The following is a 16,724-nucleotide window of genomic DNA, read 5'->3' as shown; positions in this document are numbered from 1 at the left end:
TTATTTCCATTTTATGGAAAAAGTGAAATTGAGGAAACACCAGAGGGTAGATTTCCGCCACAGAGCCCTTCCTTCTCCCCGGGACTTACTCTGAAACACTAAGGTAAACACAAACAGCAGATGGTCAGACTGTGGCTTGCGGTGTCCCGAGGATGCTTGAATTATTTTTCTTTTTGCAGTGTTTTAATTCAAATGGGTGATGAAAAGGACTCTTGGAAAGTGAAAACGTTAGATGAAATTCTCCAAGAAAAGAAACGAAGGAAAGAACAAGAAGAGAAAGCAGAGATAAAACGCTTAAAAAATGTAAGCTATGTTTTTTAAGTAAGTGGGTTTCTTAAAGGAGATTTAATTTCTTTGCCCTCATTTTTCCATTAGAACAACGCTTCTTCGGTGAAGTTCTTTTGTACTTCCAAATGTCACAGGTGAGCCCAAAATCTATTCTAAAACTTAACAAAAACATTCATATAATCAGTTTACATTGAAAGAAAATTGAGGGCTGGGAATGCGGCTTAGTGGTAGAGTGCTCGCCTAGCATGCATGAAGCCCTGGCTTCCATTCCTCAGTACCACATAAACAGTAAAAGCCAGAAGGGGCCCTGTGGCTCAAGTGGTAGAGTGCTAGCCTTGAGCAAAAGAAGCTCAACGATAGTGCTCAGGCCATGAGTTCAAGCCCCTGGACTGGCAAAAAAAGCAAATTGATAGTACAGTGAAGATGTGCCTAAATGAGAATGTCTACATGGAGAACAAAATGTTTGAACCTAGAGTCATTAGCACACCTTGACTAATTTTTCTCATTTCATTATTAGCATATTCATGATACCACATCCAAGTATTATTAATATAGTTGAATGTGCCTTGATATTAACATGTGTTTTAAATCTTTCTTGGTTTGCATAATAACATGCTCAGAAAGATCTTTTTGGTTTTGGGAAGCTTAAGAACCTCCTTTGGAACAGTCAGAAAAACGTTTTAAAGTATACGTAAATGCTACGCACCTGTGGCTTACTCCTGTAATCCTAGCTACTCAAGAAGGCTGATATCTGAGGACTAAAGTGCAAAGCCAACCCTGGCAGGAAAGTTCATGAGACTTATCTCCAATTAATCACGAGAAAACTGGAAGTGGCACTGTGGCTCAAGGAGTAGAGAAGTAGCTTTTAGCTGAAGAGCTCAGGGACAGTGCCCAGGCCCAGAGTTCAAGCCCCACAACTAAGGGTGGGGGGATTATACATAAGTGTTACATGAACTACTGGGAAATATTTGGTGTGTAAGTTCACGTTAAGCTTTAGTGTTGGTTTGTGGGCAACTGACATACTTGGCATAGACTTTGTTGTCCCTTGTCATAGATGCTGGTTTTAAGTTTCCCATCTCTGAGGTTTTGGATTACAGACAGCAATATGGGATTTGAAGAATTTTTCTTCTTTCAATTTTATAACATTGATTCAACCAAAGTATATATGAGGGGCTGGGGATATGGCCTAGTGGCAAGAGTGCTTGCCTTGTTTACATGAGGCCCTGGGTTCAATTCCCCAGCACCACATATACAGAAAACGGCCAGAAGTGGCGCTGTGGCTCAAGTGGCAGAGTGCTAGCCTTGAGCAAAAAGAAGCCAGGGACAGTGCTCAGGCCCTGAGTCCAAGGCCAAGGACTGGCCAAAAAAAACAACAAAACAAAGTATATATGAAAGCTTGTTTTGAGATCCTGGTAAAGTGTTTATCATTAAAATACACTCAGCCAAGCGCCAGTGGTTCACACGTGTAATTATAGTTACCCAGGATGCTGAGATCTGAGGATTGAAGCCAGACTATTCAGGTCAGGAGACTTGTCACCAGTAAATTACCAAAAAACAAAAGAAACGGAGAGTGGAACTATGACTGAAAATTGTGGCTCAAGTGGTCGAATTCTAGCCCTGAGCACAAAAGCTCAGACAGCACCAGGCCCAGAATTTAACCCTGGGGGGAGCAAAAGACACATTAAAAAAAACACTTAGCATCATGTGTTGGTGGCTTACTCCTATAATCCTAGCTAATCAGGAGACTAACACCTGAGAATCACAGTTAAAAGCCAGTATGGGGGCTGGGAATGTGGCTTAGTGGTAGAGTGCTTGCCTAGCATGCATGAAGCCCTGGGTTCAATTCCTCAGCACCACACTTAACAGAAAAAGCTGGAAGTAGCGCTGTGGCTCAAGTATGCTAGCCTTGAGCAAAAAGGAAGCTGGGACAGTGCTTAGGCCCTGAGTCCAAGCCCTAGGACTGGCAAAAAAAAACCAAAAGCCAGTCTGGGGATGAAAGCCCATAACTCTTATCTCCAATTAACCACCAAAAAGTCAGAAGTGGAGCTGTGATTCAAGTGTTAGGAGCTCCATTCTTGAGTGAAGAAACTCAAGGCCTGAGTTCAAGCCTTAGTACAGACACATACACATTGAAATTTTTTTTAAAGCATTTAGCTGATTGAATTTTTTTTTAAAGCATTTAGCTGAGTGTGTTAGCACACACCAATGTCAGCATTTGGGAGCCCAAAGCAGGAAGATCTCAAATCCAAAGCCAGCCTGGGCTACGTAGTGAGAACCTGGCTCAAAAGTGTTATACAAGCCCGGCGCTGGTGACTCACGCTTGTAATCCTAACTACTTAGGAAGCTGAGATCTGGGGATCATGGTTCAAAGCCAACCCAGGCAAGAAAGTCCGTGAGACTCTTGTCTCCAATTAACCACCAGAAAACTGGAAGTGGTGCTGTGGCCCAAGTGGTAGCACTAGCCCTGAGCTGAAGAGCTCAGGGACAGCTCCCAGGCCCAGAGTTCAAGCCCCACGACCGACCAAAAAAAATGTTTACACAGAAATAACTCAATCTCGAGGCTGGGAATATGACCTAGTGGCAAAAGTGCTTGCCTCGTATACATGAAGCCCTGGGTTCAGTTCCTCAACACCACATAAATAGAAAAATCCAGAGGTGGCTCTGTGGCTCAAGTGGCAGAGTGCTAGCCTTGAGCAAAAAGAAGCCAGGGTCAGTGCTCAGGCCCTGAGTCCAAGGCCCGGGACTGGCCAAAAAAAAAAACAAAACAGAAATGACTCCGTCTCTGTTTACTTCTTAGTCTGATGACAGGGATTCCAAGCGGGACTCCCTTGAGGAAGGGGAGCTGAGAGATCACCGAATGGAGATCACAATCAGGAACTCGCCCTACAGAAGAGAGGACTCTATGGAAGACAGGTGACAAGACTCGGGAAGGGGCTGGGAATATGCTTGCCTCGTATACCTGGTGCGATTCCTCTGCACCACATGTATAGAAAATGGCCAGAAGGGGCGCTGTGGCTCAAGTGGTAGAGTGCTAGCCTTGAGCAAAAAGGAAAAACCAGGGACAGTGCTCAGGCCCTGCATTCAAGGCCCAGGACTGACCAAAAAAAAAAGACTGGGCAAGCATCCTACAGAGGCAAAGCTTATATTTGTAACTTTAGATTTGCCTCAGATGAGGTTGGTGTGGGGGGGGGGGCGCTGAGGGGGAGTCATCAGTTTTCACATCACTCCTCATGAAGACAGAATGAGCGTGGGTTCCTTTCTTTTGTGGTAGTTTTTCAATCAAGCCAGCCCTGTTTAGATAAGACAGTTAAATGTTGGCTCTGTTGCATGTGTAAGATTTTGTACCAGTAGCTCAGCACCAGTGGCTCATGGCTGTAATCCTACTCAGGAGGTGTAGATCTGAGAGTCGGGGTTCAAAGCCAGCCTTGCCAGAAAAATACCTGAGGCTCTTCTCTCCAGTTAACTAGGAAAAAGCCCGAAGTAGAGGTGTTCCTCTAGTGGTAGAGTGCCAGCCTTGACTGCAAAAGTTGAGGAAGAGCTCAGAGCCCTGAATTTAAGCCCCAGGACCAGCAAAATAATAAATAAATAAATATTCTATGCAAGTAATCCAAAGTAGAAAGCAGAAAGGCCACTATCAGAACTTCCAGAGCTGATGGCTCACACCTAGCTACTCAGGAGGCTGAGATGTAAGGATCGCAGTTCAGAGCCAGCCCAGGCAAGAAAGACTGAGAGTGTGGCCACGTGGCTACTGTATATGTTCTTGATACATTGTATATTGTATATATGTCTACCTGACCTAGAGAAGAGATAGAAAAACAGGACGTAAGATATCATAAGAAATGTACACACTGGGGGCTGGGGATATGGCCTAGTGGCAAGAGTGCTTGCCTTGTATACATGAGGCCCTGGGTTCAATTCCCCAGCACCACATGTACAGAAAATGGCCAGAAGTGGCGCTGTGGCTCAAGTGGCAGAGTGCTAGCCTTGAGCAAAAAGAAGCCAGGGACAGTGCTCAGGCCCTGAGTCTAAGCCCCAGGACTGGCCAAAAAAAAAAAAAAAGAAATGTACACACTGCCCTACTATGTAACTGTACCCTTTTTGCACAACACCTTGTCAAAAAATTTGTGTTCAATTAATAAATAAATTTAAAAAAAAAAGACTGAGAGACTCTTATCTCCAATTAAATACTGGAAAACCAGAAGTGGTGCTGTGGCTCAAAGAGGTAGAGCACTAGCCTTTTGAGCAAAAGAGGTCAGGGACAACACCCAGGCCCCAAGTTCAGGCCCCACAACCAACAAAAAAAAGAAAGAAAAAAGATAGAAACATTCATGCCAAGACATGTATATTTCAGTGGTTCTTTCTGTTCAGTGGTATCTTGTCATTTGCTTATTCCTCATTGTTTGTGAGATAAAGCAAATACACCCAGAAGTTAAGGTAGAGTGGTTGTTCTGAGGCGCTCTGGGTGTAAGTTCTTTCTGGATATTGGTAGTGTAGACTCAGTTGAAAGTAACGTGAGAGGAACTACGTGCACACACATGCACACGCATGCACACACACACATACGTGCTTGCGCGTGATGATGCTAGGACTTGAATTCAGGACCAGAGTGCTCTTTTATTTTAGGCTAGTGTCCTCCAATTTAAGTCATGTCTCTGCTTCCAGCTTTCTACCAGTTAGAGAGAGGAGTCTCACAGATTTTCCTTTCAGGTCTGTTTTCAAACCCCGAGCCTCAGACCTCAGCCTCCTGAGTAGCTAACATTACAGTCATGAGCCACTAGTGTTTAGCTAAAAGAAATTTTGACATCATTAAGGTTGATCAAATTATAGGATCTGCTCAGCAGTTTTATCTAAGTGTAAATCCCATGTGTGATTTGGTACAATGAAAACTTCTCCACATTTCAAGATCATGAACAAACCCTTCACTCCCTAAAGAGCAGCCTTCCATATACCACACTGATGATTTATCATGTTTCTCATCTAACCTTAAAATGGCTTAAATTTAAGAATTAACATTCTTTCTTTGGTCATGGGGCTTGGCACTCGGGGCCTGGGCACTGTCCCTGAGCTTTTTTTCTCAAGGCTAGCACTCTACCACTTTGAGCCACTTCTGGTTTTCTGGTGATTAGAGATAAGAATCTCACAGACTTTCCTGGCCCAGGCTGGCTTTCTCAGATCTCAGCCTCCTGAGTAATTAGGATTACACATGTGAGCCACAGGTGCCTGGTGAGAATTTACTTTGTGTGCCTATCCTGAGGTTTGAACTCAGGGCCTGGGTGTTTGTTGTCTGTGAGCTTTTGTGCTCAAGGTTAGCTCTCTACCACTTGAACCACAGCTTCACTTCTGACTTTCTGCTGGTTAGAGATAAAAGTCTCACAGACTTTCCTGCCTGGGCTGGCTTTGGACCACAGTCCTCTGATCTTGTCCTCCTGAGTAACTAGGATTATAGGCGTGACTACCAGCCTCTGGCTAGCTTGTCTTTTTAAAGGATGGTTCAGGTTCAGCTTTATTTCGTGACCTTTTTTCTCAGGGAGAGGGTACCCTGGCTCTCTGCAAACTTCCCAGCATGTTGTGGTCTTTATTTCAGGGGAGAGGAAGATGATTCTCTAGCCATCAAACCACCTCAGCAAATGTCTCGGAAAGAAAAGGCCCATCACAGAAAAGACGAGAAGAGGAAAGAGAAGCGCAGGCACCGCAGCCACTCGGCGGAAGGGGGTATTGAGTCTTGCTTTCTTCCATATTCACATGTTTTCTTCGTGAGAAGATGAATAAAATTTTAGCTAAAAATACAAGGATAATCCTCATTCTTCTAGTATTTTTAATCTCATTGTATTTGGGATTTGTTTACATATAAAAATTTTTCATCTAGTAAGTAGAGGGAATAAACAAAAAGGATTTGGATTAAGTCAAATAATTGCTTGAGCTTGCTGACAGTCTCATCATGCCAATTGCTAGAGGCTTTTTTTTTTATTGCCTATCCTAGTACAGGGATTTGAACTCAGGTCCTTACAATCTTTGGCTTTTCTATTCATAGTTGGCACTCTACCATTTGAGCTACACCTCCAGTTCCAACTTTTTCCTGGTTAATTGGAGATAATCTATATGATTATCTGCCCAGGCTTTCCCTGAACCAATAATCTCAGATCCCAACATTCTAAATAGCTAGCATTAGAGATGTGAGCCACTAGCACTTGGCTTAGAGGCTCTTTTTTTTTTCTTTCTTTCTTGTTTCCCCTGTGGTCATGGGATGTGAACTCAGGGCCTCTGCATTGTCCTGAGCCCTTTTGCTCAAGGCTAGCACTCTACCACTTTGAGCCACAACTCCACTTTCTGTTTTCTGGTGGTTAATTGAGGTAAGAGTCTCATGGACTTTCCTACCGAGGCTGGCTTTGAACTGTGATCTTCAGATCTCAGCTTCCCAAGGAGCTAGGATTACTGGCAGTGAGCTGCCAGGGCCCAGCGTTTTTTTCTTTTGAGACAGGGTTTTCATACATATATTTGTAGCACATGATGGCCTCCAGCTCAAGATCTTCCTGCTTCAGCCTCCTGGTGGTCACTAAGGGAAACACTGGGAAAATGGCCCTGGAGTCTGATTTAACTCGCAGTCCTCCTGCATGTGCCTCCCAGGCACAGGCCCAAGTCACCACGTCCAGCTGTAACTGGGAACTTTTGTTGTTGTTGTTGTTGTTGCCAGTCCTGGGCCTTGGACTCAGGGCCTGAGCACTGTCCCTGGCTTCTTTTTGCTCAAGGCTAGCATTTTGCCACTTGAGCCACAGCGCCACTTCTGGCCATTTTCTATATATATGTGGTGCTGGGGAATCGAACCCAGGGCTTCATGTATACGAGGCAAGCACTCTTGCCACTAGGCCATATTCCCAGCCCTGTAACTGGGAACTTTAACTAATTTAGTTTCCGTTTTTTTGGTGTTTTTTTTTTTTTGTTTTGTTTTGTTTTTTTGTCAGTGGTGGGGCTTGAACTCAGCCTGGGCGCTGTCCCTGAGCTCTTCAGCTCAAGGCTGGCGCTCTACCACTTGAGCCATAGAGCCACTTGTGGTTTTCTGGTGGTAAATTTTAGATAAGAGTCTCAGGGACTTTTCTACCCAGACTGGCTTTGAACCTCAATCCTCACCTCAGCTTCCTGAATAGCTAGGATTACAAGCATGAGCCACCAACTTAATTTAGTTGTATAACATGATAGCTATCCAAAGGAACAAAGCTTTGTTCTGTATTGTTTATGAGCAATAATTTTTCTAAGGTATAAAACTAATTAGTTTATTTGAAATGGAAAATTAAAAGGCACAGTGCTTTTGGCAATAATCACATTGTGTGTGTGTGTGTGCACGTGCATGCATGTGTGCGTGCACGTGCTCATGCGCACATGTGTGCTGGTCCTGGGGCTTAAACTAAAAGCCTCCATGCTGTCCGTGAGCTTTTTTGCTCAAGGCTAGCACTCTACCACTTGAGCCACAGCGCCACTTCCAGCTTTTTCTTTGTATGTGGCACTGAGGAATGGAATCCAGGGCTTCACGCGTGCTAGGCAAGCACCCTACCGCTAAGCCACAGTCCCTGCCTTCCAAGGTAAATTTTTGAGCATTGAGCTTCCTGAAATGAAAATTGCTTTATCTCATCAGGGAAGTATGCTCGAGTGAAAGAAAAAGAAAGAGAACATGAGCGTCGGAAGCGACATCGAGAAGAGCAGGACAAAGCCCGCCGGGAATGGGAAAGACAGAAAAAGAGGGAACAGGCAAGAGAGCATTCAAGGAGGGAGAGGTGAGTCTCGCTGGAGTCTGCAGTGAGTCCCCAGTGTCCCGTTAGGCAGGAGTGGAGCCAGAACTTGGTGGGAGAAAGCAGATTCACTCCAGGTGCATGAACACAGGCGCATGGCACGGGAGATGCATTTTCCTGGAGGGTGGGAGTTGCACCGTGCCTGCCAGATGTGTCTGCCAGGGTCACGTTGCCTCCCCGTGGGAGCCCACGGGAGGCCATGTGAAGGTCCCGATTCACTGAGTGACTTGGTTCTGTTCAGCGGGTTGGGGAAAGGATGGTGTCGGGAAGGCTGGGTTGTCCCAGGTTGCTCCAGAACAGGGTTAGGTCAGACCAGAAGGCGGGGAGCGGTGAGGAGTGATGATCTCATAAATGGGTGGACAGCGTGTGCTCGGGCAGTGAGAGGTGGGTGGCAGGCAGCACTTGTAGATACCCCACCCCACCCCACGAGGTGAAGCAGGAGAGAGGAAGCACAGAAGGCATGTGTCGTGCGTGTGTTGTCACTCTTGCGTTAACACTAGCTATAGTTGAGAAAGCCCATGATGTGTGTGTGCTTTGGAGACATACGTATACTCGGGGTACAGCTGAGCTGAGCCAGAGCTTTAGTATTGGCCCTGGGGGAACTGTGCCCTCCCCCACTCTCTCAAACTTGGTTATTAGCATAGAGGCTCTGCCAAAGGTGGCCTCTACAAAGACCCTCAGCTCCTGGTGTTCATTTTTTCCTTCCTCCCTGGTACTCTGGAGAGGACCCGCCAGCACCAGGGTGCAGTTGTAGTGACATTGAGCCAGCACAAGAGGGCACTCCAGCCATGTTCTTGCTTGAGGCTGGCATTCTACCACTTGAGCCATGCCACCACTCTGGCTTAGTCACTGAAGTGGCGTCTCAGATGTGTCTTCTTGGGCCAGCTGGGCACCATGATCCACAGATCTCGGCCTCGTAAGCAGCTGGGATTGTAGGCACTGGCACCCAGCTTCCTAGGAACTTTTTTTTTTTTTTTTTTTTTTTTTTTTGCCAGTCCTGGGCCTTGGACTCAGGGCCTGAGCACAGTCCCTGGCTTCTTTTTGCTCAAGGCTAGCACTCTGCCACTTGAGCCACAGCGCCCCTTCTGGCCGTTTTCTGTATATATGTGGTGCTGAGGAATTGAACCCAGGGCCTCATGTACATGAGGCAAACACTCTTGCCACTAGGCCATATCCCCAGCCCACCTAGGAACTTTTTGTGTGGACTAGCCTCAAACAGATCCTCCCACTCCATGTCTCCTGAACAGTTAGAATTAGGAGCCCCTGGCTACAACATAACTTTTTAAAAATGCTTTTATTGGGGCTGGGAATGTGGCCTAGTGGTAGAGCGCTCGCCCTTGTATACATGAAGCCCTGGGTTCGATTCCCAAGCACCACATATATAGAAAATGGCCGGAAGTGGTGCTGTGGCTCAAGTGGCAGAGTGCTAGCCTTGAGCAAAAAGAAGCCAGGGACAGTGCTCAGGCCCTGAGTCCAAACTCCAGGACTGGCAAAAAAAAAAAGCTTTTATTGGTAGTACTGGGTCTTGAACTCAGGGCCGTAGGTGCTATCCCTTAGCTTTTTTGCTCAAGGCTGACACACTGCTATTTGAAGCACAGTGCTCTACTTCTGGCTTTTTGGTGGATAACTGGAGTTAAGAGTCTTACAGACTTTTCTTCCTAGCTGGCTTTGAACCATGATCCTCAGATCTCAGCCCCGTGAGTAGTTAGGATGACAGGGGTGAGCCACCAGCGTCTGGCTGTTGTTTGTTTTGTGCCAATACCGGGGCTTGAACTCAGGGTCTTGGCACTGTCCTTACCTTTTTTCTGTTCAATGCTAGTATTTTTCCACTGAGTCACAGCTCCACTTCTGGCTTTTGGGTGGTTAATTGGAGATAAGAAGCCTCATGGACTCTTCCTGCCCATTCTGGCTTCAAACCTTGCTCCTCACACCTCAGCCTCCTGAGCAGGATTGCAGGCGTGAGCCACAGCACGTGGCTCTCGGCTTGTGAGGCAGGCTCTCCCTCTAGCCCAGGCTGGCCTCAGACTCTGGCTACTCCTGCCTCTGCCTCCTCCACGCCGGGCTCACAGTGCCGTGTGCACGGCCACGCTGCGCAGGAACGCAAGCTTTGTGCTGTGCAGAGGAAGGAGGGCCATGCGTGCTCCTTCCAGGGACCGCCTGGAGCAGTTGGAGAGGAAGCGGGAGCGGGAGCGCAAGATGAGGGAGCAACAGAAGGAGCAGCGCGAACAGAAGGAGCAGCGCGAACAGAAGGAGCGGGAGCGGCGGGCAGAAGAGCGGCGCAAGGAGCGAGAGGCCCGCAGGGAAGGTACAGGTGGGAAAGGGGTACCAGCCTGGGGCAGGGGGCTCCCTAGGCACTGGGAAGGGCGCCCTCGGCATGCTGCTTTCTGTCCTGTGTGCGTCAGTCTCTGCGCACCACCGCACGGTGAGAGAGGACCACAGCGACAAGGGCAAGGCCACTCACTGGAGCCGCAGCCCCGCGCGACCACCGAGGGAGCGCTTCGAACTGGGAGACAGCCGGAAGCCAGGTGAGGCGGGGCCAGCCCGCAGCCCTCCCTGGGGGCTTCTTCCTTGGTTTGCCACCCAGGGGTGATGTGCACTGAGGGACTGTTGGCATTTGCGTGGCTCCTGTCAGACATGGTGCTGACCCTTCGGGCCTTGCTCCCCAGCTCAGGTGGCTGGCGTGAGAACATGCATGGAACTTGGGTGGCGCTATGTTGTGAATTTAAAAACGATTCCCTAAATTCACCTTTGATGGTTTACTTCACAAGTAAAAGAAGAGAAAATGGAGGAAAGAGACCTGCTGTCTGACCTGCAGGACATCAGTGATAGTGAGAGGAAAACCAGCTCTGCCGAGTCGTCCTCAGGTACCGCCCCCGCCGGCCGCGGCCTGCCCAGCGCTGCCAAGCGCCGTCATGGCTGGCCCTCAGCTCTGCTCTCTTGCACAGTGGAATCAGGCTCGGGTTCGGAGGAGGAGGAGGAGGAGGAAGAGGAGGAAGAAGAAGGGAGCACCAGCGAGGAATCAGAGGAAGAGGAGGAAGAGGAGGAGGAAGAGGAGGAGGAGGAGGAAGAGACCGGGAGCAACTCGGAGGAGGCCTCAGAGCAGTCTGCAGGTGAGGCGCGGGCAGGCCACATTGTGGCAGGCTTCCATTGTGCTCCCCGCAGGCCGTCTAGGAAGCGTCGAATAGCAACTTGGAAGTTGATGTTCATTTCAAATTGAAGTGCCATTCCTCTGTGGACCTTAGATGGGACTCACAGATTGGCTGAGGGTTTGGGGGCCAGGCAGGCGCTTGTATGGGATCCTGCCCACTCCCACGCCTGAGGCTGGACTGAGTATCAGAATTTGAAGCCAGCCCCGGGAAAAGTGAGCCAGCTCCTTGTCCCCGCCAGTGAGCTGCGCGGGGTGACTCTTGCCCGTCCTCGCAGCTGCCAGGGAGGATTTGACGGGGAGATGAGGTCCCGTTCAGCCTGGGGCCGATAGGAGGAAGGCACGAGAGTTGAGAAGCTGAGAGGGAGCCTTGGGCGCTGCGGCGCCTGCTGCTCTGCACCACGGGTCAGAGACATCCTGAGCAGAGACGCCTGTGAGGCTCCAGGAAGCCCCAAGTGGAGTCGTGGCTCAACCAGCAAACTGCTAGCTGGGCTCCAGAGCTCGGGGACAGCACCCAGGCCCTGAGTTCCCGCCCTAGGATCGTCATGCGCACGCAACAACCGGCAGTGAAGGTGTTTGGCCCGAGTGGTAGAATACTTGCAGGCCTTGTGTGCCATACAAAAAATGAATTGATTCAAGTGACCACTTGCCACCTTTCTGTAGCTCAGCCTGCAGGCGAGGCTGGAGTTCCAAAGCCAGGACTCAGCCTGTGCTGAGAAGACACTTTTCTTTTACAGAAGAAGTAAGTGATGAAGAAATGAGTGAGGATGAAGAGCGGGAAAATGAAAACCACATCTTGGTTGGTAAGGGCCTCCTGTGGGAAGCCTCCACGGCCCCTGTGGAGCTCCAGTCGCGGGCCGGCCGTGGTGTGGGGCCACGGGCCGCCGTGGGCTCTGTCCTGGCCCTGTCCAGGAATGGCCCCCTGCCTCCCAGGGACACACCACGGCCGCTTGGCAGTGTAGGGCTGGGCGCGCGTTTTTACTAGCAAAGAACCCTTTAGCTGGTGGCACTCACTCCTCCGCGGGCCCGCTGCGACCAGAACCCGGGGCGGCGGGCCTCGCTTCTTCCTGGTTCCCTGACTGGGCTTAACTTTTAAAGTTCCAGAATCGCGATTTGACCGAGACTCCGGGGACAGCGAAGAAGGGGAGGAAGAAATGGGGGAGGGGACCCCACAGAGCAGCGCCCCCACCGAAGGGGACTACGTTCCTGACTCCCCAGCCCTGTCGCCTATTGAGCTCAAGCAGGAGCTGCCCAAGTACCTGCCGGCCCTGCAGGTCATTCCCCCCCCCCCCGCCCCCCGCCTCTGCCTGGGTGGTGGGGAGCCGTGTCCCGCCACACACACATGCAGCCGTCTTCCTGACTGAGAACCATGGGAGCCAGCGGCCCGAGGGCCCTGGCATGGCTTCCTGGCCCCCAGGAGCCTGGTGCTGCAGTTTCTGCCCTCCTCTGGCCTCCGTAGGGGGGCTGGGACCCATGTAGGTGTGCACATGGCGTCAGACCTGCGGTCATGTGACTGTTTAGGACCATCTGCAAGTGCCAGACGTGGAGTTGGGGTGGGGCGGCGGTGCCGCTTCAGGGCCAGGCGCCTGCCCCCACCCAGCTTCCGTCAGCATCTCTGCACAGCTGTCCAGTGCAGGTCTGCCCCGCCCACCCAGCTGCATTGCTTACTGAAGAGGCGACAGGTGTTCCCAGATAAAACACCAAGTGTTCCTCCTCGCACGCACGCACACTGCTTCCCCACCCCCCCCCACCGGCGGCCGCCCCTGAGCCTCCCCCCCCCCCCCCCACATCCCCCCTCAGGGCTGCCGGAGCGTGGAGGAGTTCCAGTGCCTGAACAGGATTGAGGAAGGCACCTATGGGGTGGTCTACAGAGCCAAGGACAAGAAAACAGGTGTGAGGGGCCGGGATGCCCCAGTGCAGAGCCGTCGGGCTGGGGCTGGGGCTGGGGGCCGGGATGCCCCACCGTGGAGTGGTGAAGCCGGGGCCTGGCATGTCCCACCGTGGAGCAGTTGGGCTGGGCACCGATGCTCACTCCCATAATCCTAGCCACGTAGGAAGCTGAGATTTGAGGACCGTGGTTCAAAGCCAGCGGGGCAGGGAAGTCCCCGTGATTCTTATCTCCGATTAACTGCCAAAAAAGCAGGAAGTGGACCTGCAGCTTAGGAAAAGATCAGCCTCAGCAGCAAAGCTCAGGGCCAACTCCTAGGCTCTGAGTCCACACCCCAGAATCAGTACCCTTCAAACCCCCCCCCCCCCAAAGAAAAAAGCGAGGTTAGGCAAGGACCAGGCAGCGAGAGAGCCGGCGTGGGTGGCGGGGAACGCTGTAGACGGGCGTTGTTCTCGAGCGCCGCTTGTCCCAGGGTGCCCGGAAGGCTCACCGGGGAGTGCAGGCCAGCAGGCTGTGATTCCCACAAGAGCCTCCCTCGGTCCCCATGCTGGCTTTTGGGGCGTCACTGGCCCCACGGCCCCCGGCCTGCTGACCCCGCGTCCCGAGGGTGCAGTGCGGCCCCGCAGGCTGCCCCTCCCCGTGCTGTGTGAGCGGCCGCCTCCGGATGGGCGGCAGCCGCTGGCAGCCACTGCAGGAGCCGGCCTTTCTCTCAGAGCTGGGCATCTCCACCCGCGCTTGGCCACCGAGGGCCCCGTCAGCCAGGGCTGCACCTCAACACAACGCTTCCTTTTTTTTTTTTTGGTTGGGGGGCATGAACTCTGGGCTTGGGCGCCATCCCTGAGCTCTTTGGTTTAAGGGCTAGCGCTCTAGCGCTCTACCACTTGGAGCCACAGCACCACTTCCAGTTTTCTGGTGGTTGATTGGAGGTGAGAGTCTCATGTACTTTCCTGCCCAGGCTGGCTTTGAACCACGATCCTCAGGTTTCAGCCTCCTGAGTAGCGAGGATTCCAGGTGTGAGCCACCAGCACCCAGCTCCACAGCTTCTCTTAAGAAAAGGTCCCGAGAAGGGCTGGGGATGTGGCCTAGTGGTAAAGTGCTCGCCTCGTATACATGAGGCCCTGGGTTCGATTCCCCAGCACCACATATACAGAAAATGGCCAGAAGTGGCGCTGTGGCTCAGGTGGCAGAGTGCTAGCCTCGAGCAAGAAGCCAGGGACAGTGCTCAGGCCCTGAGTCCAAGCCCCAGGACTGGCAACTGAGGCAGGTGCCCCGCGGTACAGCCCAGGCCGGCCTCCATGCTGCGGCCTCCACTCGGAGCCCTGGGCTTGCACTGTGTACCACCATGCCGGGCCTAGCGACATGATTGGCTTTCCAGATGAAATTGTAGCTCTGAAACGGCTGAAAATGGAGAAGGAGAAAGAAGGGTTCCCCATCACCTCCCTGAGAGAAATCAACACCATCCTCAAGGCCCAGCACCCCAACATCGTCACCGTCCGCGTAAGGCTCAAGGGGGGGATTCCCCCGGGCCCTGGGGCCTTGGGCAATGCGGGCTGCTGGGAGAGCCAGTGGTTGCGGGGGACCGGAGGGTGTGCGCTCTGCCTGCTAGGAGATCGTCGTGGGCAGCAACATGGACAAGATCTACATCGTGATGAACTACGTGGAGCATGACCTCAAGAGCCTCATGGAGACCATGAAGCAGCCCTTCCTGCCAGGTCTGTCCCGGCCGCGGCGGGAGGGGAGGGGAGGCCTCGCCGGGGCGGGCAGTGCCAGGCCGGCTGGCTGCCCCCAGGAGCCCCGGGGGCGTCCCGGGCTCACTAGTGGGCATGCCTGTGACCCCAGCCCTCCCCCAGGGGAAGTGAAGACGCTGATGATTCAGCTGCTGCGGGGGGTGAAGCACCTGCACGACAACTGGATTCTGCACCGGGACCTCAAGACATCCAACCTGCTGCTGAGCCACGCCGGCATTCTCAAGGTGGGGGCGGCCCCGCCCCCGCTGCCCGGCCCCGCCCCGCCCCCAGCCCCTCACAGCCTTGCTGGGTCCCCGCAGGTCGGTGACTTCGGACTGGCTCGCGAGTATGGGTCGCCCTTGAAGGCCTACACCCCCGTCGTCGTGACCCTCTGGTACCGAGCCCCTGAGCTCCTGCTCGGGGCCAAGGTGAGTCCGGGTCTCAGCCCCCCCCTGATTGGGGGGCGCTCACCGGGGCCGACTCGGGGGAGGCAGGCCCTGAGCTGTGTCCCCCTGGCCCCAGGAGTACTCCACGGCCGTGGACATGTGGTCCGTGGGCTGCATCTTTGGAGAGCTGCTGACCCAGAAGCCCCTGTTCCCGGGGAAGTCAGAGATCGATCAGATCAACAAGGTTTTCAAGGTGGGCGCGGCCCCCCTCCCCCTCCCGCCCCCCCCCCCCCCCCCCCGCGCGTGGCCGGGGGGCGGCGCGGGCAGGATGCACGGGAGCGGGCCGTGACGGGCGCGGGCCTGCCCGTCCTTCAGGACCTGGGGACTCCGAGCGAGAAGATCTGGCCCGGCTACAACGAGCTCCCGGCCGTCAAGAAGATGACCTTCAGCGAGCACCCCTACAACAACCTGCGGAAGCGCTTCGGGGCCCTGCTCTCGGACCAGGGCTTCGATCTCATGAACAAGTGAGGCCCAAGCCGCCGCTGGCCGGCTCCCCCGCGGCCGCCCCGCAGCCGGGCCCCGCAGCCGGGCCCCTCCGCCCCGCGGGGCCCGCGCCCGCCTGAGGGGGCCACGCTGTTCTCCCCAGGTTCCTGACCTACTTCCCGGGGAGGCGGATCAATGCGGAAGACGGCCTGAAGCACGAGTACTTCCGGGAGACGCCCCTGCCCATCGACCCCTCCATGTTCCCCACCTGGCCGGCCAAGAGCGAACAGCAGCGGGTGAAGCGCGGCACCAGCCCCCGGCCCCCCGAGGGCGGGCTGGGCTACAGCCAGCTGGTGAGCGGCGGCCCCGGGGGCGGGGCGGGGCTCCGCAGGGGGCGGGGTCCTCACGGGGGCGGGCCCTCACTGGGAAGGGGGCGTGGCTCCATACGGGGGGGGGGGCAGCTCCGCAGGGGGCGGGTCCTCACGGGACGGGGGCGGGGTCCTCACGGGGCGGGGCTCCGCACGGGGGGCGGGTCCGCACGGGACGGGGGCGGGGCTCCGCACGGGGGCGGGTCCTCACGGGACGGGGGCGGGGTCCTCACGGGGGCGGGCCCTCACTGGGAAGGGGGCGTGGCTCCATACGGGGGGGGGGGCAGCTCCGCAGGGGGCGGGTCCTCACGGGACGGGGGCGGGGGTCCTCACGGGGCGGGGCTCCGCACGGGGGCGGGTCCTCACGGGACGGGGGCGGGGTCCTCACGGCACCGCCTGCCCGCCCGCCCCGCCCGCCCCGCAGGGGGAGGACGACCTGAAGGAGACGGGCTTCCACCTGACCACCACGAACCAGGGCGCCTCGGCCGCCGGCCCCGGCTTCAGCCTCAAGTTCTGACGGCGACGCCCCGGCGCCCCCGATGAACGCGGCCACACTTCGTTTTTTATTTTTTGATTTGTAAATTTGTAGAATTAAATGACCTATTTCCTTGCGGAAGGCCAGTGTGTGTTCCCGCGCGTGGGCCTGCGGGGGGGGCGG

General features: G+C 53.7%; 1 protein-coding gene across 2 annotated transcripts; it reads left to right on the top strand.

The window, feature by feature from the left end:
* On the top strand, positions 1–16,679 carry Cdk11b (cyclin dependent kinase 11B). 2 transcript variants are annotated; one of them, XM_048350078.1, is made up of 19 exons: positions 1–303; positions 3,086–3,201; positions 5,873–6,000; positions 7,916–8,054; positions 10,220–10,374; positions 10,472–10,594; positions 10,838–10,933; positions 11,015–11,179; positions 11,952–12,017; positions 12,313–12,488; positions 13,015–13,105; positions 14,478–14,599; positions 14,709–14,814; positions 14,953–15,074; positions 15,150–15,257; positions 15,352–15,468; positions 15,591–15,739; positions 15,862–16,051; positions 16,491–16,679. In XM_048350078.1, the coding sequence occupies exons 1-19, from the start codon at positions 121–123 to the stop codon at positions 16,581–16,583; spliced, it is 2,445 nt and encodes an 814-aa protein (XP_048206035.1). In that variant the 5' UTR covers positions 1–120; the 3' UTR covers positions 16,584–16,679. The 2 variants fall into 2 exon arrangements, with proteins under 2 accessions (XP_048206035.1, XP_048206036.1); XM_048350079.1 differs by having other exon boundaries at positions 1–422.
* The last annotated feature ends 45 nt before the right edge of the window (positions 16,680–16,724 follow it).

This window comes from Perognathus longimembris, chromosome 7 (genome assembly GCF_023159225.1).
Source record: "Perognathus longimembris pacificus isolate PPM17 chromosome 7, ASM2315922v1, whole genome shotgun sequence".
NCBI classification, from domain to species: Eukaryota; Metazoa; Chordata; class Mammalia; order Rodentia; family Heteromyidae; genus Perognathus; species Perognathus longimembris.
This window is presented reverse-complemented; position numbering and strand designations above follow the sequence as displayed.